This window comes from Strix aluco, chromosome 5 (assembly GCF_031877795.1).
Source record: "Strix aluco isolate bStrAlu1 chromosome 5, bStrAlu1.hap1, whole genome shotgun sequence".
Taxonomy (NCBI): Eukaryota; Metazoa; Chordata; class Aves; order Strigiformes; family Strigidae; genus Strix; species Strix aluco.
Genome location: NC_133935.1, coordinates 73,361,321 through 73,384,905, shown reverse-complemented (window position 1 = coordinate 73,384,905; position 23,585 = coordinate 73,361,321). Strand labels below are relative to the sequence as shown.

Genomic DNA, 23,585 nt, shown 5'->3' with positions numbered 1-23,585 from the left:
TCTAGATTATATCCACAGGGGCTGGCAACCATGGCACAGGACAAGTGAGAGAGCCATGCCCTTTCGGAGAGGCAGCTGGAGTTTAGACATGATATTTTAGCGAAGTCTTGATAAAAAGCAGGCCTTGGGAGTGAGATAAGAAACTGCCTGGGAGACAGCTGGGCACTGTTTTTTATCAAGACTTCACTGCTAGCCCAGGGGCCATGCAGGGCTGACAGGCCAATGTCAACTTGCTCTTCTACCACAAAAAAAGGCACTATACACTTATACCTTGGCAACTGTGTTGAGCCTGTCCAGTTTTTAATTTTGTAACATGTATATTGGTAAAGAAAGAAAAAAAAAAAGTAAAAAAATGTAGCTGTGCGATACATAGTTGATAATGTTTTAAAATTTGCAGGTATATTCCTGAAGGACCTTCATGTTCATTCCACCAGTTTGACTAATCCTGTCACTTAGTTTTTCAAAGTTTCATGTTTTATTTTCAGTTGTCAAATTCAAGAAGTTCAAGGGCTCAGATTCCCTCTTTACTCCTACATTCTTCTAGTTTAAGGTCAGCTAACACAAAGCCACAAATCATATACTTGTCAGCTTATTGCTACATATACTTTTTTTCAAGGTTTCTTAAGAATTTGTCAGCTGGCTGATCACAAAATGATGTATGCTTTTGAACAAGCCCCTGGCCAGATTCAAACATTAACAGAGATGATGAGCACAACAGATCCTGGTGCTTTCACAGTTACAGCTGATTATTTTCTTTCCCAGTTGAATGCCACTATTTGACACTATGCTCCATGATAAATAGAGACACAAGTGTAATATTTTTCACTTATGATGACTCTCACAACCTACTAAAAATCCTGATTTCTTTCATGAGCAAATTTCACTCTGAAATTATGAAGCCATGATTCAGTGTCTTTAAAGGAAGACCCAATTTAAGCACTATGCTCTAAATATATAGCAAAATAGTGTAAACACATATTATTATTTTAAAATTTTAAATATTCTTTATGGCTTTCATGACTGCTTCACCTATGTTCTTCTTCCATACACTAGTATGCAAACTTCCAATACAATTCATCCAACAATGGTAAACAAGGTATGTGTTACTGAATTTCAAAGGTAAACAGAATCCATACTAACTTAATTGCTGCAATGATTTCTAGCCAATTGTTACAAAAAATTGATAGCAAGTATCTCTCTTTAAATGAGCCACCTAGTAAATGAATGTCACCAGTGTCTGAGTTTGCTTTCAGAATTAACATTGTTTAAGTGAAAATCTTGTTTATAAATACAAGTAGTTAGTCATTTCTTGTGGGTCTGTAAAAAATATTTTTTGCAATAATCATTTTTTATTTTAACTAATAAATAATTAATTTAAAATAATTCATTGTAAAAAACTAATTTTTATCTCTTCACAAGAAATGCATTAAAATTTCAGCAACAGACTTCATGAGAAACTTGCTGATCTTAAAAAATATTTTTTTGGATGACAGCAACAACTCACATTGGCTTTTGGGGGATCCTTACTCAAAGGATAAGGCTTTGGGGATCCTTCCTCTATTCAGTTTAACACTAGGTAACAGTGCATGGCAAATGACTGGAAGGGTCATGCAAATATATGGCAAGTAATAAATATATGGAAAAAATGCCCAAATTTTGTTGCAAACAGTGAAAAAATATATTTGAATAGTACAGATTTTAATACCATAAAGACAATGTGTCATGTAACTGATAGAATATCAAATGTTGGCAAATATTAAACTGAATTGAATGGTCTTAATTTTACTTAACAACAACTAAAATTTTGATTTTTTAAAAAATTAATATGACAAATTCAACTTGGAGTTATACAGACAAATTTTATCGCTATCAATAGCCTGTGTTTATCTGAATGCAGAATTTAACTGAAAATGTTTCCAAATACAATGGAAAGCCAATTTGAAGGTTTTGTCTATCTAGATTACTTTACTGTTATATCATAAAACTACAAAAAACCAGAACATTGTACATAGAAAAACATACGTTTTTAGAAATTTAAAATTACTTACAAGCTGCTCAGACTTTACACCATAGAGCTGAATAGTCTTTGCCACATTTTTTGCCACAGCTAAACTCAGGTCTGGATCAACAGCTGCCACATTTAGCTCACTGGAAGCAAAGATTACAAATCTTAATTAACAACTAAACAGTGTTGTATTTCATTGATAAAGAATTAACTATGAACACGTAGTTACGTGGCATGTCAATTTAGAGAGAGTAACACATATAACCAAGTCTTTCTAAGCACCGTAATTCAGTTTACAATTTAAAAAGTCATTTGGGAATTTTATGTGCAGTGTTCCTATTCTAGTAAAAATGAGCAAAGTTTAGGAATGACACTTCAGAATGAAATCACTATTAGTAAGCCATTCAAAAATATTGACTGCAATTAACTACATTCAAGCTTTGGCAGCAGCCTTCAAACATTACAGGTGAATACACAGTCATTCAACTCTGGAATTACATGAGCTGTGCAGAAATACCCAGGGGACGCCTTAGCTTGACACAACTAATAAGCTGTGTTTTAGGCAATCCTTTATAGTAACAGAGGCCCCAAAGGAACGAATGACAGGGAACAAATGGAAGAAGTAAAAAGACTTCTAAATCACTTCCAGTATTTCTTGTTCATGGAACCCCCAGGGTGTTCATCTGTTGGGGCTACAGTCATACACACGTTACTGAAAACAGACAAGCACAAAGACCATCATCTTACTAGTGATGAGATTAACTTCTCCCAAGAACTGGAGAGACACTAGGCACCCTGACATAGGAATAACCTTCTCCAAGAACTCTGTGGGGCCCCAAACATCCTTAGCTAAAGGTCACACTGGAAAACTCAGCTGAAATTTTGTAATTTTCACATCGTTAACCCTTCTCCATTGCAAGGAGCAAAATAACGTCAATAACTCACCAATAGGCATGTTCTGAGCATGTACAACTCCCACTAACAAGTACAGTGTCAGAATTAATATTACACACACACACACTCACACACACATACTGGGAATACTGCCCATCATTTTCAGACTGTATTAAACAGAGTAGTCCTTACCAAAACCTTATAAGGGAAAAAACACTATTGGTAATTTAAGCATCTCATTTTACAAATTTTAGCCAGAATAGTCATCTTTATCTATTATCTTGCCGTTTCACTCTAACAGAATATTTATATCAGGTATTATCACTTGCAGCCAAGCAACTATCATCTTCCCATTGACACAGTCAGAATAATTAAGATATCAGATATTTGCAACATGTGTGAAGTTTCTCTTCCTGATGTTCTATAAGCTTAAACAGTAAAACTTAAATTAAAATGTCAGTTATTCCAGAAAAACAAAATACAGAAAATAAATAATAAAATGTATAATAAATTATAAATAATAATAGAGAGGTGATCATCCCACTGTATGCAGCCTTGGTGCAGCCTCACTGTGAGTACTGCATGCAGTTCTGGGTCCCACAATTTAAGAAGGATGTTAAGTTACTCGAATGCGTCCAGAGGAGGGCAGCAAAGCTGGTGAAAGGGCTGGAAGGCATGTCCTAAGATAAGTGGCTAAGGACTTTGGGCTTGTCTAGTTTGGAGAAAAGGTGGCTGAGGGGTGACCTTATTGCTCTCTACAGCTTCTTGAGGAGGGGAAGTGGAAAGGGAAGTGCTGAGCTCTTCTCCCTGGTATCCAGTGAGAGGACACATGGGAATGGTTCAAAGCTGCACTAAGAGAGGTTTAGACTGGACATTAGGAAGTATTTTTTTATTGAATGGGTGGTCAAAACACTGGAAAAGCCTTCCTAGAGAGGTGGCCGATGCCCCAATCCTGTCATTTGGACAATGCCCTTAATAACACGCTTTAGCTTTTGGTTAGCCCTGAAGTGGTCAGGTAGTTGGACTAGATGACTGCTGTAGGTCTCTTCCAACTGAAATATTGTATTGTATTGTATTGTATTGCATTGCATTGTATTGTATTGTATTGTATTGTATTCTATTCTATTCTATTCTATTCTATTCTATTCTATTCTATTCTATTCTATTCTATTCTAAATCCTGACTTAATTTTTACACTAACTAGTTCTACAACTAAAGAGTAATCAACCTTTTACTGCTAAGGAGGTCTCATTTCTAAAATTGTAGCTTACAAGAAAAAATGTGTTGAAGATTACATTTTGCAATGTTTTATGTGTGCATACCTGGCTATAGTTTTAATGATGCTGTCAAGCTCGTCAGAAGAAGGAGGATTCCGACCTCCAGGAGGGAAGACAAGATTGATGGGGTCAAAGAGTCGAGATAAGGATTTTGACAAATAAGCAGCTTCATATTGTTGCAGTGAATCTTTCAAGGCCTTTTCTGGACTGTGGGTTTAAGGCAAAATTACTACGTTTTAAATTAAATTAAAACACACAATAGAGTTGAATCTTTTCAGACCATACAAATTTCACAGTATTGAAACTCTTTTTTCTTTCTGCTCTTTAAATATATGCACTTGAAAAGATTTTAATAGTGTATAACACCTTGTTTTTCACTTGAACCGTGTAACTAGTCAGGGAGCAATTCTGTGTAGCTCAGTACAGTTCTTGGCACTTTCTGTAAGACCTGCGTGGAATCCCTAATTCATTGTTCTTGATTGTTCTTGAGACAAACAGTGCTAAAAACATCTGCAAAATATCAGCAAGATATCCAGAACTGCAATGAAAGACCTTTTCATATTCACAAATTTCATTAGCAAATAGCTTGTACTCAATGATATATTTAAAAAAAAAAAAAAAAAAAAGATCTCCTGGTATACATATGCATATAGAAACCTTCAAATAGAAAGACTCTTCTTAAAATTACGTTTAATAAGCTTCACTCTTCAGTATTTCTACTTGTGAAAATGAGTAAGCAGTAGCTTTTTTAAACATTTTACCTCATTGTCAGAAGTCTGGTGAACTTTTTACTTTGCTTCCACTGAATTCAATGAAAAGTCTTCCACTGACAGCTCAGGAACATATTTAAGACAATACAAATCTCACGAAAAATAATCATTTTATCTACATAAGTCTAGAAGTCCTAATAGACTTGATAAGCCTGTTTCAGGTTGATCTTTCTGATATCTACCACTAAGATCATGTTTATTCTACAATGTATAAACATAAAAACTGTGAATCATAACAAACTGAGCATTTGTCACACTCCAATGATTCTGGTATCATTAAGAGAAAACTACTGCTGTAATCGCAACACATACAAAACTGAGCTTCCATCATTCTATTTTTTTTCACTGAAAGAGACAAAAAGATAAAACTAGTTCCAGAGTCAGGGACTTTGTGAAAGACAAGAAAATCCAACACTGTTAATTATATAACCTAATGAAAATTCTACTGCTCTAAAATAGTATTAAAGCAACAACTGCAAGAGGCAAAAAAAAACCCTTTAAAATTTTCCTGCTTTGATAATTTGAATAACACTGACTTCTTTAAAATATTCTGTTTTCTTGCAGGGTGCAAAGCTTTACATTTTATTGCCTTAGAGTTCATAATACATACTCATAATCCTGAGTTTTTTGCATGAATATGTCCTGTGTATCTTCTTCCATTTGTTGTAGTTCAGCAAAGAGATCAGTAGTTCCACTTGTGTTAAAATTCCTCTGAATATTTTGACTATATTGTTGCAGGCGCTTCCACAAGTCATTATAAAGCCTCAGTAGTTTTGGGTATTCTCCTTCAAAAGCTTGTTTCAAAAACATAGAGGCTGCAAAATAAAGCAGTAAGCAATATGCATTGCTAAGTTCAAACTAATTTTTTTATTCATACAACCTCTGTATCCTTGCATTTATATTAATTAATGAAATAGAATGTTATCCTATCTTTAATATTAATAATGTAATATTTAAACTTAATTTCAGAGTGGCACGAGCTATCACATTAAATGCAGTTGACAAAGGTACATATCTAAAGCACCTGTGTAAAATCCACAACTGGAAGACTGGACATGGAAAATTTATTTTGTACAATAAAGATACTAATCATGGTTGTAAAACATTTGGTATCAAACTTAATTATTACTATTATAATTCATTTAAGATCAAAGTATGATTAGAACTCTCTAAACCTAGAGATTTTCTAAGAACAGCTTGATGGGGGAAAAGTGTAGGGCTGTGCAACTTTGAAGATACCCATTTAAAAAAGAAAAAAGATAACTTCTATGAGCCAAAGACTCAAGGAATCTGAGGAGGGAAGCATATGCTTTTAAACACACTTCTTAAAACAAGGTACCTAAAATGCAGATCCTAAACTTGTCAAATAAAGAAAGACAAAGTCAGCAGAAAAATCAGCATTATTTTCAGCCTTGAAAGGCTCGCCACAAGTAACAGGAAATGAAACAAATGTACAACTGTTTAGCAACTGATGTTAATCTTGATCTAACATAGCTCATACTTTATGGATTTCCCATTACTTTAGGAGATTAACACTGTTCCGTTCATTCATAGGTTTTTCAGGCTCCAGACATCTGCCCCACTTCGCCCAGCCTGTTCTTTCAACTCAAATATATTGTAATTTTGAATATTGGAGGATTCACATTTATTATCAAACACGGAGTTCTTTCAGGTCATGAAGCTATGTTTATAAAGACTGTTCCAACCTCACAAAAGATCATGATATATTATCAAACTCTGTAAACTGCTACGAGCTCATATTTTTACACTGTTTTTCTAATATTGTCTTGTCTTCCTCTGATCTATATGATCCAGAGGTCTGTGACTGATGTCAGTGGACTCAATCACTTAGAATTTATATGTTAAAAATGAACATTCTCATATAGATGCATCACTTAAATGAAAAAGTCTACTTGCTATAAGCATTGTTTCCCCAAAACTCAGCTGTAGCAAAGTAAAAACATTATTCACAGTTCAAACATCCAACTGCTCCCTCTAAACATTTATATGAAAACATTATTAAAAAGCATAAATAATAAAATATTTTTGAATAGCTGTCAGACAAAGTATTGCTGACAAATGTAAGAAGTTCGCTTACTTCTGAAATGCTGATTGATCCCATTAACTGATGTCACAATTTTACAATCTTAAAACTGAGTGCTGAAAACAGGTAGCACACGTTTGGTTTGAACATATGAGATTCCGGGTATGTACATACTGCTGGTAAAGTAATGAGTAAGGCAAACAGTAAAATTAATATGTTTTAACACAAGATGAATACATTTTCTTTTGGGACCATCTAGTTACTTAGCAACCACTGAACACGAATCAGCCAGCTAGTTCCTCAAAATTATATTGGTGCTATAAAGCCTGGAAGGACCAAATTTGAAGGGCCAACAGCAATAGCTGAGATCACAAAGATGAATGCAAATCTTATGCACTTTATATGTATGTGCAAAAGATTACCTTTATATACTGTATATAAACATTAAAGATATATTTATGGAAGCACCAAACTCATCTATGATCCAACTGCATGCTGCATTAGCATGTTCTGGTAATAGTACTGTCTTATGTTTATACATGATTTTTATTTAATGTTCCTTGATTGTATCTGCTATTTGTGTATTACATATGTAAAGAATATTGTGTATAGCCAGAACACCAGCCATTTATCTATATTTAGACAAGATACAATTTTGAAGAAACTCAACTCCTATTTATAAAGGTATTCAAAAATGGCTAAAATCAGATTTTTACAACTAATCAGTGTTTAACAAGAAAAGACTGTTCTTTAAAATCAAATTACTATTTTTGAATTTGGCAAACCTATTCACTTTGGAAAGTATAATGTACCATTCCAAACATTTTCACCTTCACATACAGTTGCAAAAATGTTTTTGTTATTAGATAATGACTACTCAACGAAGCAGGAAATATTTCTTTCTGAAAATTCAACTATAGTTTAGGATTATCACCCTGTTTGGTTACAAAACCAAGAAGTTTTAAATTCACAGACCCCGCACTGAGCGAACTACTGCTATAGTTCTAGTAGAGGAGATAATGAGCAAAGGGCTTACTGAAATGAGAGATTCAAAATAACTACAGAACACATTACAAATCATTTATACTGAATACTTACAGTCTGTTGCTGACTGAAACTGAGAGGAAAGTGTCTGAGTTACTGCAGTCCAAAATTTGTACAAAATATCAGACTGGCCATCCTGATAGCAAGGGACAAAAGAAATACAGATTTTAAAATATACTCTTTCAAAGAATTTTAAACAATACAAATGCTTCCAGTCAAAGCTGTTCTACCATCACTGAGAACAAAAACCAAGTAAATGAAGTCTGAGAAGTTTTCCTCAAGTTTAAAGCCAGAAAAAATATTGGAAAAAAAAAAAAACCAACTTCAGTCTTCTCTCAAATGGAATATTTTCCTTCAAGTCTGAGAGAAATGCTCCCAGCTCTCTAGGGGCATGAGTGTGGACCAAAGCAGTACACCTCAGGAGTTGTGTTACAAAATCTCTTTGCATTGCAGTGACCTTCTCATTCCATGGGGGTTTGCATGCTGGCTACATCACAGCAATTACTGTTACTACCATTACAACATGCTTGCAAACACCAACCAGGGACCAAAACCACTGCATGCTGCTCTGCTTCACAAAGAACAGTCTCCTATTTCTAAAAACATAAACCACGTGAAAATACAGTGAACCTCACAGTTGACTCTTCACCACCTTGGCTCTGCAGGGCTTGCTGCCAGAAGTGGAAACAAGGTAGCATATTCTTGAAAAAAGGACACACAAGAACTGGCAGGCTCTTTCCTTACTCCCCCCAACATCTTGCACCACACTCAAGCATTAAAGCATGATTTTATTTTCTCTCTTTTGCTTTCTTCTTGTCTGTGTGTTTGAGGTAGAAAAAATTACAAGAGATGCTAATGGGTATCCTGTCCTTCCCACCAGTTAGGTACTTGGAAAGCTGTCCGGTGTTTTCATGGGAAAGGGAAGGTCACTCTGGACAGAACAGTTTTCTTCATTGCACGGTACACATATAATGTATTGACCCTACGGTGAAATAAACCAGTTTGACCAAATCACTATAGTAATGATAATCAGCACAAAGTGCTCAGAATGAAAAAGTGAAACAGCCAACAGTGATGACAAATGTCAGCAAATCTAAGGATCTTACACTGGCACTTGGTTGTTTCTATCCTGACTCACTGAAACATCCAAGGTTTTAAATCAAAGCACAACATTCACTGCTAAAGCTGGGTTTAAGCAAGGGGTCAACACTGAAATCGCTGTCAAAGAGGGATGCATTTTCTCAGCTTTCCTTTTGGCACTGCCAGTGACTTCACCATGAGAAAAATAAAAAAAAAAAAACAAACCCAAAAAAAAACCACCAACAAACCCTAGTTCTTGTTAATAACACAAGCCCTTTTAAAGTGTCAGTTCAACTTCTGCCCTGCACAGCACCACAAAAAAGAGATTAGCTATCAAATATAAAAGTTCATCTACTCCAAATTGAATTACTACTTAAGATGACACAGGAAGAAAGAATGCACTCGATTCACTTGCATTAGCAATAACATGCAAAGCAATGAAGGTCATCCTGTCATGGTTTGAGCTCAGAGGGCAACTGAGCAGCACGCAGCTGCTCACTTCCCCATTCCCCCCCAGCACTGAGAAGAAAATAAGTAAAAGCACTGTTCACTCTCCCCTTTCCCCCCCAGCACTGGGAAGGAGAAAAGCAAAAGACCCAGGAAAACGAGATAAGGACAGGGAGGGATGACCTCATCCTTTAAGGCACAGTCAAAGAACAGTCTTGTTAGGGGAAGAAAAAAAGAACATAAATTTAATACAGACACTAACACCACCACCACAGGCAGAGTAGGACCGTGAGCAGCATTACCACATCGTGAAAACACCTTCCCCCATCCCTCCCTTCTTCCCGGGCTCAGCTCTGTTCCAGATATCTCTCCCGCCTCCCCCCCAGCGGCGCAGGGAGCAGGGAATGGGGGGTGCAGTCAGTCCGGCTGCTCCTTCCACCTCAGGCAGGGGGGAACTTCTGGCATTCCTCCCCTGTTCCAGCACAGTCCCCCTCTCACAGCAGACAATCCTCCACAAACCAACTCCAACATGAGTCACTCCCACGGGTGTGTGTATCACCCTCACGTGTTACAATCCTGCCAGCGCCGAACTACAACAGTGGGACCTTCTTCCCATCAGATCCCCGCCTCCTTGGGGCGCAGTCACCCGGGTCAGCATGGGCGTCCCAGGCCACAAATCGATATCTCTGCCACGCCCATGGGTGGCAGGGGGGGTGGTCCTGCTGTCTCACCATGGGATACAGGGGAGTCTCTGCTCTAGCACACCTCCCCTCTTCTCCTCCTTTCTTCCACTGACCTCGGTGTTCACACAAATGTTCTCCTCACAACTTCTCCTCACAACTCCCACAGCTCCTCCCAGGTTCCCCTTCTTAAATACATTATCGCAGAGGCGCAGCTAATTGGCCCGGCCATGGTGCCAAGGCGGGTCCAACTTGGAGCCGGGGGAGCTTCAAGAAGCTTCTCACAGGAGCCACTGCTGTAGCCCCCTCCTGGACTACCAAAAAAACCCCCACCACTCACTCAAACCAGGACACATCCATTAACAGGATACACTTCATTCCACTTGAAGATCTATCTAGTCATTGAAAGACTACAAGTTCAAGCTCAAGTTTCAGTTCCAAAACTATCATCTTAAAGAATTGATATAAAACCTGAAAATTGGTCAAAGGTACGCTGACACATATAAAAATTAAAAAAAAAAAAAAGGGGGATTATCAGATAGAATGCTTTCACAAATTCTGAGATTAGATGAGGAATACATCCAACCCTACGCCTTATCTCTAAATATATTCAAAGAAAGATAAAATTTATGGGTCATGTGTTAAGAATTGAGAGAGAACATCTTTTATGCTGTTGGACTCATGCTTGTAAAATGTATGAGAACTAACAGAGTACGAAAATAAACTGGGATGATGGAATCTCATTTTTGACTGCTTGAGGACACTGATGAATTTAGAAACTGAAGTAACTTATTTTATAGCTCTGTTTGTATTTTCTGTAAAATTGTACCTGATTTTCATAAATGGGCAAAGTAAAATTATTATATCAGACAATGATTCAGGAGGTGCACTGCATAAAATATCTTTGGGTTTTTTTGTAAATTTATTACTATAGCATAAACGTGAAATTACTCAGTTCTTCATTTCACAGTTTCACACTTAAAACATGAAAATTACTATAAAACAAATGGCCTTTCACATCAACTACAGAGTAAATTAATTAGCCTTCATATTCTCTATCCCAACCTGGAACAATGTTTGCATATTCAGCATGGTAACTCAATTCAATTTCTAAATAATCTAATGGAGGTGGGAAAATACTTACGGAGCATTTTCAAACAACTATTTTTTCATTACTATCATCACCATCTACACCTCCATCATAATTTCAGCAGAAAATACAATGATTAAAGGGTCTTGAAAACAAATGTGCATGTAGTCCCTCCACACTGACATGTCTATCTTAATTGTCAGATTCAACATGATGACAAATAACAATAACATGTGATGACACTGAATGTCTCTGTGAAAATATATAACTTTTGTATTTTCCTATATATATATATACATAAAGTCAGACATATATATATATTACTCATGTAAACATCTGTATAGTAGCCACAGCTGTACCAATTAAGCCTCTGCCCATTAGCTCGTGTCTTCTGACCTGGGCAAATGGTGTTCATTAACTACCAGAATTTTGTAGTGAAGGCAGCCCTCACATCTCAGTTACATACGAGGAGAAACAGAGGGGAAAAACTACATGGAAAATTCAAATAACTTTTCATACTGACTGACTGCTCAGTCAAAAATGTTTAGGGAAAAAAATGATTAATGCCCCAGCTTTGGACCAACTAAAAACACTATCTACAGAGTCATTACTGGTTGCTTCTATAATGTAAGATACAATATTTCACTTTGTCCGGTGTTGAGATGCAGTCACTCTGGAGGTGAAATATAGCTGCTGATTAATAGCACACAAAAGACCATGTAAGAGTTTGTGGCAGGAACTAGAGAATACCGTTGCCTACACATACACCAGGGGGTATTTAAGTGGGTGGACTGTATCTACCAAAATTGGAATACAGCAAAATATTAGCATTAGATACTCCTGCTGGAGTAAAAAGTGCCATATGCAACCATGAGCATCCAGAAACCATTTATTTATTTTGCTTAAACCTGTAATTTCTTTTGCTTACACATTAACTCAATATATTATTTTTTAAGTACTTTTAAGCAATCTCACTGTGTATTTTTTTAAATAATGTATTATTACATTATTTAAATAATGTATTATTTAAATACATAAATATTATTTATTTATTTAAATTATTTAAATTATTTAAATTATTTAAATTATTTAAATACATAAATAATGTATTATTTAAAAAATGTATTCTAATAGAGATCACAATGGAAATTATAATTTAACTATTTAAAATATAATGTGCAATTCCATTTTACAATAATACTAGAAAATGACACAAAAAAGGGTAGAAAAAGGAGTGTTTTTCTCCAGCTTAGCAGGAAATTAAAGGAATGCCCTCTCCTTGTACTGGACAACTTCTTCAAGAACTTAAGAAGAGAGGCAAGATGAAGGTAGAGGAGGAAAGGGAAGTACTGCTTGCCTGAAATGTACACAGCAAATCTACTGGCTCATCTTATTGTAATGAAAAGTTTATAAGCCTTCCCCTATGCTTCATATAGCACTGTGAGCAACATCCCACATTATCAGAAAGTAACTGCTCTTTTGGGCCTTTTGCTTTCAGTAAATGTCATCTAGCTAAAATTGCATTCTTGTCATCTTCCCATCTGTAGAGTGTAAGTAAATGAATTTGGTCCTCCTCTACACATACACCAAATATCCCCACTAGTAGACAATGTATGGGAGCATTAGGTACATCCACATTAGTGGCTGACTGTGTAGAAGGGATTCTTTCCAGTGCAAATCTGTCTTGTGTCTATACTTGTTTTGCAGAACACACTGAAGTGTGCTAGCAGACTAACTTCTACTATTCAAAGAATACATGACCTCATCATTAGCTTAAAAAGAACAACTTCTGCAATTAAATGGCTTTTTGCAGCATATCATCATATTTTTGCAACAGAACCCACAAGGATGTACTAATATTTTTATCAATTAATATTCTGAGACTTTAAATTGGGAATTTTCCATTTCTCTTGCTTCTCAAAAAGAAATAAAATTGAAAGATGTTAAATTACTTACACCCCCTCCAAAATAAAAATGCTTGCTTTGAAATCTAGTCACAAGCAGATTAACATCTTGTGATACAATCCCTTGTAGCAGGAGCAGCTGACAAGATGAGTAATGAACTGCATCCGATTATCTTTTCAGCTCTGTGGCAATCATTTTCCAACAGCTTCCTATTCCATAACCAACAACACTGGAAAAAGGTCATCATTCTGTCATATTTCCCCCCCATCACTGTATGTGTTTAATAATGCAGAGAACACATAAACCTCTGGGAGTTAAGAGATCTGGTACTGTTATCTGGGGCAAAACTGTTTCAGGTGCATATTGCATATGTAGAAATCCTACATGAAACATCCATACATAATTTAAAGTCCCTCAGAAGGAAATTATTACATTTCAGCATATAATAGAATGCTATTTCCTCCTTTCATGCAATATGTTCTTTCTTCAACAAAAGAACCCCAGCTGTAATTGATGATATCTAAAACTATGGACAGACAAGATTCAGGTTGACAAATACACGTTTTCTGCATCATGGAATACAACTGAATTAGATCTATGAACATTAATTGCAAGCAACTGTAGGACTATAATGGCAAAACACAATTTCCTCCCAAAAGTAGATCCATTTAACTCAGCATTTTTTAATTGATTTTATTATATGTTTGCAGCTTTACTTTGATCTCACAGCAGAGAAAATCTGCACATAAATCATACTTTGCACCACTACAAAATGGTTGGGAGGTTAAGATCAGCCACAGAACTGGATGTTTTTTCATAAAAATCTGCTGTGAAAATGTTCCTATACTTAAACTACACTTATATAAACTAATAATCTACCAGCCCAAACTGGGAATTAAAAACACTGTCACTGCTGTTCCTGTGCCCAGTGACCACTTTATTCCCCCGAACTGATACAGCTAGCAGGCACTCAAACAATTTAGTAGCCCCTATGTAACTCCTTGGGCAGTGCAAGTCAGCTTATATCCGTCTTCCTCTTGACAATTCTTTGTTTTCAGAAACAAACTGAACAACTGCCCAGTAACACAAACTAGGGCAACCCTCTGCTGTTCTGACCTGCTGGACAGCTGGCCAGAACCAGAGGAATAAAAAGATGCTTTTGAAAGACATATGGACTAGAAGCACTTAGCTACTTCTGAAAATGTTATTCCTAGGGAACCCACTTGCATCTGTGTAGAGTAAAATAGAAAAACATAACAATCAGATTCCAGTCTGGCCTTTCCACTATAATTTTACCCTTTTTCATACTGTTTAAAAATTTGGTACTCAGTCACACATACTATTCACACAGGAATTACTTGCTCATGGAAATCACACACATAAATCAGACAAAATACATCCAGCAGGCTAGACCACAAATGGCAATGAATTTTCTCAACAGTAGGGTTCACTTTATTGTGTACATGAACTGGACAAAGATCATTAGTGTAAGCCATAATTCAACAAAGTTTACCCTTATTAGAATAATAGATGCAGGCAGTCTGTCTGACTTTCACGGTATACCTTATTTATGTGAAATCAAGAATGTGCTTAAGTGCTTTGCTGAATTGGGGCCATAATCAACAATCAGCAAAAAATGTGTTCACCTTGTATAACTATTTAGTTTCAACCATTACTATAAAGTTACTATTGTCAATACTCTGCACAGACAGTAATATTGTGCAACTTTTTAAGATATAATTAGGAATGTGTGCTAATACTGCATAATGACAGTGCCAAGAGACATTTAGACAGTGCTAGTTCACCCTGCTCTCTGTCCCAGCTCAAGAAAGCAAAGCGAGCATAGGTCTGTGCATTCTAGGTGAACACATACTAGCAAACCGTATTTTAAAATAAGGGTCTCTTAAGTAAATCCTTCTGTTGTAAGCTAATAAAATTGAGTCTTTCCCCAACGAGCATAAGTGTGAAAATTTAATATTCTAATGGCAAAAGTTTAACACTTTTGCTAGTCTAGGACAGAAAAGGTCTACATTTAGTAGATGCCAAATTCAAAGCAGCCAACTGGCCTTTTAGGCAGAGATTTTAAGCTACAAGTCAAAAGAATCACAGAATGGTTGAGGTTGGAAGGGATCTCTGAAGGTCATCTGGTCCAACCCCCCCTGTTTAAGCAGGGCCACCTAGACCAGGTTACCCAGAACTGTGTCCAGGTGGCTTCTGTACATCTCCAAGGACAGAGACTCCACAGCCTCCCTGGGCAACCTGTGCCAGTGCTCAGTCACCCTCACAGTGCAAAAGTGTTTCCTGGTGTTCAGATGTTTCTTGTATTTCCTGTGTTTCAGTTTGTGTCTGTTGCCTCTGGTCCCGTCACTGGGAACCACTGAGAAGAGCCTAACTCCAGCTTCTTTGCACTCTCCCTTCAGTTATTTATATACACTGATGAGATCCCCCAAGCCTTCTCTTCTCCAGGCTGAACAGTCCCAGCTCTCTCAGCCTTTCCTCATAGGAGAGATGCTCCAGTCCCTTCACCTTTGTGCCCCTTCATCGGACTCTCTCCAGTGTGTCCATATCTCTCTTGTACCAGGGAGCCCAGAACTAAACACAGTACTCCATGTGTGGACTCACCAGTGGTAAATAAAGGGAAGGATCACCTCCTCAATCTGCTGGCAACACTTTGCCTAATGCAGCCCAGGATACTCTTCACCTTCTTTGCCACAAGGGCATACACATTGCTGGCTTATGTTCAATTTGGTGGCCCCCAGGGCCGCCAGGTCCTTTTCTGCCAAGTTGCTTTCCAGCTGGGTGGCCCCCAGCATCTACTGGTGCCTGGAGTTGTCCCTCCCCAGGTGCAGAACTTTGCACTTGTTGAACTTCATGAGGTTCCTGTCAGCCCATTTCTCTAGCCTGTTGAGGTCCCTCTGGACGGCAGCACAACCCTCTGGAGCATCAGCCACTCCTCCCAGATTTGTGTCATCAGCAAACTTGCTAAGGGTACACTCTGCCCCATCATCCAGATCATTAAGGAAGGTGTTAAATAGGACTGGACCCTGTATTGATCCCTGGGCTACACCACTAGTTACTGGCCCCCAGCTAGACTTTGCACCAGTGATCACCACACCCCAGGCCTAGCCATTTAGCTAGGCCATTCATAAGCAATCCTGTTCATAAAAAGCTGAGTTTCAGAACCTCAAAAGAGGGTTGTTACAGCCCACAGTGCAATTGAGACTGCAGATTCAACTATCTTCTATGCAATGACTGGTGCTAAGCAAAGGATTCAGATCAATATTCTTTTATTGGTATGGAATGAACAGGGGAAAAAAAACATTTATACTTGTATATTAAAAATTCTTTTTTTCAGTAGTCTTTATATTTTTAGTGCACTGTATTATAGCATGTATGCAGACTTGTTAATAGTGTGAAGCACCATTATTACTCAACTGTATAGATTTGAAATTTAGATTAATGTTGCCTATTTGCAGGATTGTAAGATTATTTTTGATGGAAAAAACTACAGACTGACAGAAACCATGTGCTAAACCCCGTCCCACTTACTCACATGAAAATGACTTGATTTCACAGTTCAAAAAGTATAACCCGTTTTCACTGATAGCTACCAGTAAGTTAATAAACCACTGAACAATAGTGGGTTGAGTACCAGTACCATGAGAGCAAAGATATCTGAAGACCTGTATTCACTATTACTCTACAATAATATTAATGCTGCAGCCTGGAAAACTGATTTAAAGTCTCCTCAAACATAAAACCAGAACAGCTTACCTCATTTTTAAAAAACATACCAAACTACTAATTAACTTTGCTATTACTGAAATGAAATCTCTTGAGCTCTGTTCTTAATATAACTATTTAGTATCTAACATTACATCTAAATTCAAGGAATGAGAATGAAAGTACCCCCCTTATTCATTATTAGAGAAGAATGCAAGAAGATGCTGAAAAGACATATATTTATTTTTACAAATGTCTCTATTTCCTCCACACTGTAAATTTAGAACTTAATGAGTATAATTTCCCATCTGTGAATTATCATATTTGTGTGTGTCTAAAATAGCTATTCTAACATTCAAATAATAAATCTGACCCACTGATTCTAAACTGGCTCCCACTTCATGACAATCACTTCCAACTTATTTCTCCCTGTAGAAATTTTGATACTTTGAGTAGAATGTGAAAAACATCTTTATTGTCAGGCCTCTTTGAAATGTAAAACAATATAGTGAATATTATCATGCAGCTAGTTGCTGCAGGCTCCTGAAATCAGGCTTTGCATACTAATACATACAGTGTTTTCTATCTGTAATCAAAGGCTCCGCCATAAAGAAAATACAGGACTTGCGAATGTTGCTCTAAAAGCAGAAGACATTTAAAGGACAACCTAAGTATTTTTCCCACCAATAAAGCAACAATGCAAATGATTTAACAATTTTGTACAGCAAGATCTTATGGGACAGAAATAAGGAAATCTATTTGCACTATTTCTATAGCAACATAATTGCCAAATGTTAGACTCTGAACAAAAAGCCATCATCCTCAGTAGTGCAATTAATCAGTAAAGAAACAGACAAATTCTGAGTGTGTTTTCAATAAACCTTTTCTATCTTCTCAAAGCAGTCAAGATTAAATTTTTAAAAGAACAATGCATTTAAATTTCTAATGCTGTCTACATTATACATTGCAGGTGAACAGATGTCAATAAATGACACCATGATTTTTAAAATGACCTTGATTTTTTTGTTTTACTGCAGGGCATAGAATTTCATTACACTGAGTTGATCACTTTATACCCAAGGTGTAATAGTTTCTAGACTTCCAGCAGTAGCGTAACATTTTAAAAAGGTCTCTTTATGCAGCTAACAAAATAAACAAAACCTGTTTTTTAAAAATATATAACCTTCTTAACTAGAAAATAAAGTTAAGACTGTGCGTTTTCCCTATTACAGTATTAGAATTCTTAAGTGATTCCTCAGAAAAAAATAATTTGTAAGGAACAAAACCACTTAGGTCTTAAACAGTGTCCTATATTTTCAAAACTACTTAAAACATTAATTAATCCTCCCATATTCCTGAAAGATATGCATCAACTGGAAGTAAATCAACTTAGTGTTTCCAAAAGCCAGTAACTGCCCAAGGGATGAAACAAAGAGGACCTGACAGCTTTCTTCTATCCAGAGAATTGATTTAGTATGTACAGCAGCAATTCGAACTACGCTTTCACCTTGACTACTACATACCCCATCCAAAGTGAAAGGGTTGTTTGTTACCAGGCCCACTCAGCCCACAGTTGTTCAGGTAAGATTGACAAGAATGATGATAAAAGGCGGCACTTCTGGTAATTGCATTTCTTTTCAAATAGCAAGGTAACTTTAAACCAATTGACTTAATTTTCAATCATAACAGAACTGCGATTTGCACAAACACCACCAAACCAGAAGTGAAAAAGTACAAAGATCATTATGACCTACTAACCCACACAACCTCCACACCATCCCTTTTACTTACATCTGCACATTTCTGCCAGAGAAACGGAATTAAAGATGTAGAGCAAATGTAGTGTCACTACAAAACCACTGCACAGGCTCCAACCCTCCCATTTGAATTAGAATCAGATTACTTTTAGCGTGGCTGGATACATCCAAAACTAGAATCAGGACTTTTACCTGGTAAGACCTTTTCGGTCTTTTAAGAAAGGTCTCAAAAATCTTGCAGCTGGATTCAGAGGGACAATTTGTAGGTCTGAAATAAAAAGCATCTTCAGTATTTTGGGGATCAATAGATCTCCACAAAGTACCTTGTTCTTGCTTAAATAATAAACAGAAACCATAGTAGAAATGATGTGCAAGTAATCAAATTCTGCTTCTACAAAAAATACTGGAAAATAAATCACATATTTGTAATAATAGGTGAAAACCAGATTATTTTCTGAACTCACATAAAGCAGTAATTAGATTAGTTTTCAATTTTTTCCACTTGGGATTATTTTTTAATTGGGTCAACTGAATGTGAATATGTGATGTTAGATGTGAATAATTTCAAAGCAGCAACATTTTTTAACAAGTTTGGATGGGCAGGAGGAATAAGAAGGTGAAATGTAAGTACACTTTGGGCAATAAACATTTCTATTTTCCATTTATTTTCTTTATCTTATGTAATGATGAGGACATTTCCTTCTGTATCGTTAACACCTCATATTGCCAGTGTTGACAACTCAGGAAAATAGCCTGCTTACTCACCAAACATTCATCAGGAGAGGCAATGATAAGAGCCCTCCACAAAGTACATAATAACACTCCCTACAACTCTCAGCTCACTTTTTTACCCAGAGGCTTACATAAATGACAGGGTTTGCAGTGTGCCTTAGCTGCTAACAAGCGGGACATCAGCAGTTCAAAGGCGATCAAGGGCAGATCTGCCCTCTCACAGCGAGTACCCTTCTGCTCAGCGGAGACACCAGCTCACCCTTTCTATTGACCACCCCGAAATCCCCCTAACAAAATGGTTTTAAGGCTGCTTCCCACTTTGCAGAACTGTTCGCTATTCCTATGTAGGAGTGAAGGACCCAAAATAGATGAGGATCAGAGATCATTTTCAACTCTTTTACAAGGGGCTTAGAGGGATTCTTATCTCTAATTAGGAAGGTGGCTGTCACAGAAAGATATGTTCTGCTGCGACTTTCACTGAAGTCAATTGTAGTTTAGGTATTACAACAGCTGAAGCAGGATTAGTCACTACACACTGAAAGAGAAGCAATAAAGCAGAATAAACTGGAGTAACCTAATAGCTCTCCGAAGGTGAAAGAAGCAATTGAAAGAAGTGATATAAATAACCAGTCATTAGGTGGAAAAAAATATCAATTTTATGTTATTTAAATCTTATTTGTAATTTTATTGTTTACCCTCACCATTATGAAAACAATAACCCTACCTTTTCAAAAACGTATAAAATTAAACCTCTATTTGTTTTCCCCAAAACTAGATATCAAAACTTAATGAATTCTGAATTCTTTTAGCCTTGCTCTTCAACTAAAATCTAGTCATTAAAGGCCTTTTTCTTAGATAAAACCACAAAAATGTCCATTCAGTTTTAAAAGAAATGTATTTCTCCTTTAAATATCTCATAGATCTTTTTTGGAAATTAAATCTGTAATTTTAATATTTATAGTTCAATAATGATTCTGTATTTCATTACTAGCATGAATGTAACAATTTTTACAATGTACTATGAGTGCACGACTTCTTTTCAAAATTTTATTCATTTCATATTGTGGCAAAGGAAAAATTCCAAATTCTAGACCTGCAAAGGGAAGGAGTGGAAAAAAAGTGCAGTGTAAATTTAATTTCCAGCTTCTTCCATGACACTCATGTACACCTGGGTACATCACTTAACTCTTGGCCACATCTAATGGTGGAAAAATTTGGAAGTGAATTCTTTAAGAGAAACCATAGTGTAGAAAAGATGCAGGTGTTGTCATTGCCCTCCTGCTGAACTCCAGTATTTATAAATTTTAGAAGTTCCATGCCTCAGTTTTGACTTGCGGAAAACAGACTCTACAACTCGAATAGAGTTATAAAGCAGGTATGTTTACTCTGGCGCCGGGGTGCAAGGGGATTTCTCCACAAAGCTTGCACACCCACAGCACATGTTACCAAAAACTGATAGAGTGTGGATATACATATTCATTGGATTACATAACACAAACATACATATGCATGAGTAAGGCTGGGTTAGTTCAAAAGGCTGGTGTCAGCAGTTTATGTTCTCTTTGCACCTGCACATTCCCTCCTGGTGGTCGTCTTCGGGGATCTTTGGGAGGAAGGCTCACAGTCTTTCTCACCTTGTTTTTTCCCCGGAGCATGTGTAGATTCTCTTAGCCAATTTCTTGAACAACAAAAATGTTTTCCAGCCGGTTTACTCATCCTATCTTATTTAAGGGAACCAATGACACTTCTACAACCCGTATATGGCTATCTTTACTCGTTACTGAGGCCCAACTAGTTAGAGCACACCTGTTCCTCAGGGACAAAAACATGATATTTTGCTGAACACTGCAGTTCTTGGTAGATTTTCACAGTAAACTGCTTTGTTTTGATGGACACAGTAGTCCTTGGTAAAATTCCACAGAACAGTCTGGGCAAGCAGGATTCTTAGCAATATTAAAAAAATACTATAAGTAATACTATAACTTGCTAAAAGTAAGTAAATAAGTTGCTAAGCAGTTTTCTATAAGTAAATAAGTCTTAAAACAAGTAATCATTTCTCTGTATCAGTTTCTCTACTGGACTGATTTTTGTTTTGTTTCCTTTTTTTTTTTTTTTTTTCTAAAACAGAGAGGTTTTGTGAATCCTTTAATTAATTAGTGTTTTTAAAACTACATTTTTGGATACAACATGATACAACACTACTAAATATTATTGTGGTAACAGGTAATTAGAAGGCCGGAAAGAACATGTTTGAGATCATAATACAAAATTAGAAAAAATGCAGGCTGCGCTATCTGTGAAGAGAAAGACACAAAAAATCCCTGATGGAAAAAAAAGAGAATGATTTAAAAAAAAAAAAAAAAAAAAAAGGCAAGTAGCTTCCTTGCTATTAAAGGACTTGTGCTTTAAAAAGGCTGGGTCTCCTCCTCTCTTATGCTTCCTAGGATGATACTTGCACTGCAGTAATCAAAACAAGGAAGCAGATGGACAGGCAAAATGGTACTGCAGCTGCTGCAGAAGATGACTATAATAATAATGTTGACATCAGTAACAGTAATTAGTGCACAGACTGTAGAGTGGATGATTCGTTTTCCTATCTTCTGGCGTGGGCATGCTGCCCTAGCAAACGGGTATAATGTTAGTACCTTTAGTTTGTTTTGTTCATTTGCTCAGTTTATTAATGAAATTGAATACAATAAAGAAAATCCAACTTTTCTCCCTCTCCAGAACACTTGCTGAAGAAAGCATGTTGTTTCAGTTTGGATTAATATGAGATGGAATCTTCATTAGTAAATGACAAAATACCAATTTCTTACTTATATCTATTTTTAATGCACACAATTCATACTCTTCCATACAGCCATCTGTACATACACTCTTGAATTTCAGCAGCGTGTAGTACTTGTCTGGTTTTGTCTAAACAACAGCTCTACTGTTCAGTGTGACTTCACCCAACGGCAGGATGATGCCATACCTTTTTCAAGGGACACTAAAACAAATGGTGTAACTGTGAGAAGGGCCAAGAAAAACACTGTGCTACACGGAATCATCTCAGGTAAGAAGAAAGCAAAGCATCAGTGCTATCAACAGTACCATGTCATGCTTACGAGAGTTCTGGTAGCATCAGACAAGGATGCACCACTACTATCTACCTCACCGAGAATGACAACTGTCCAGCTTGATGTTAAACTACACCAAAACACCTGTTGAAGAGCAAACTAATTGGAGGAGAGATAACTGTGGAGAAAATAAACAGATGAATTTTACTTGTGAAATACAATTTATCACTCAGATGCAATCCTGCAGTATGAGGTCAAAGGGAAGGAAAGGTAATCAGAAAGATCACGGAACATGCTTAGCATATGACAAGCCAAAAGACTTTTATTTTATTTTCTAATGAGTTTGTCCTTACTCTGCTTCTAGCTTCTACTGAGATTAATTTTCCCTGTTCATTTATTCTCCAGGATGATAACAGATTTCCTTTGGCTTCCTTCTATCATCCTCAACAACTGGAAAAACTCCTATCCCCTTCTCAAGTGTTGCTCTACAGAAGGGAAGAGTTAAAGTGAGAAGCACAGGCTCAGGGTGGGAACCTCTCATGAACACTGAAAACTCATTTATCTAAGCTGCCTTTCCATCCAAACTTCCCGACCCTTCCAGAGTTCCTCCTTCTGTCTCTAGGTTTCCACATTTCTCCTTAAACATGTTGATCTACTGAAGGGCTCCATCCAGGCAGCAACAGTTTCACTGTTGAGAAGACCACGTTTGCATATGAAGAGTTTCCCCAACATATTTCAAAAATTAAATTAATGTAAATTAAAAATCCAGCCACATACTTGGAAAAGGAGATGTCTGCATAAACACGTCTTTTGGTTTTGTTTCTTCTCATCTACTAAGGTAGATGAGATAGCTTCAGTAATTCTGTTCCTAACACTGGAGGAGACCATTAATCAAATTATTCCAAATATGAATAGAAAACAATGCAATTGAATGGAAAAGAATAGGTATTCAAAAGAACAGCCATGATTGTTTTTCAAGGAAGAAATTGCCAAGTAGAGAAACAGATGGCTGAAAGTGTTAGATGAAGACACATTCTCCTATGCAAACTAACAGACATAATTAATTACTCAAATCACA

At 36.6% G+C, this 23,585-nt stretch overlaps 1 protein-coding gene across 3 annotated transcripts in view; it reads right to left on the bottom strand.

The window, feature by feature from the left end:
* Positions 1 to 23,585, bottom strand: part of COG5 (component of oligomeric golgi complex 5) — a 205,739-nt gene that overhangs the window by 41,509 nt on the left and 140,645 nt on the right. For all 3 annotated transcript variants that reach the window (XM_074827780.1, XM_074827779.1, XM_074827781.1), the window contains exons 11-14: positions 8,089 to 8,170; positions 5,557 to 5,761; positions 4,222 to 4,383; positions 2,049 to 2,148 (exon numbers count right to left, since the gene is read on the bottom strand). In XM_074827780.1, coding sequence (XP_074683881.1) covers positions 2,049 to 2,148; positions 4,222 to 4,383; positions 5,557 to 5,761; positions 8,089 to 8,170 — 549 coding nt within the window. The remainder of the gene's footprint in view (positions 1 to 2,048; positions 2,149 to 4,221; positions 4,384 to 5,556; positions 5,762 to 8,088; positions 8,171 to 23,585) is intronic.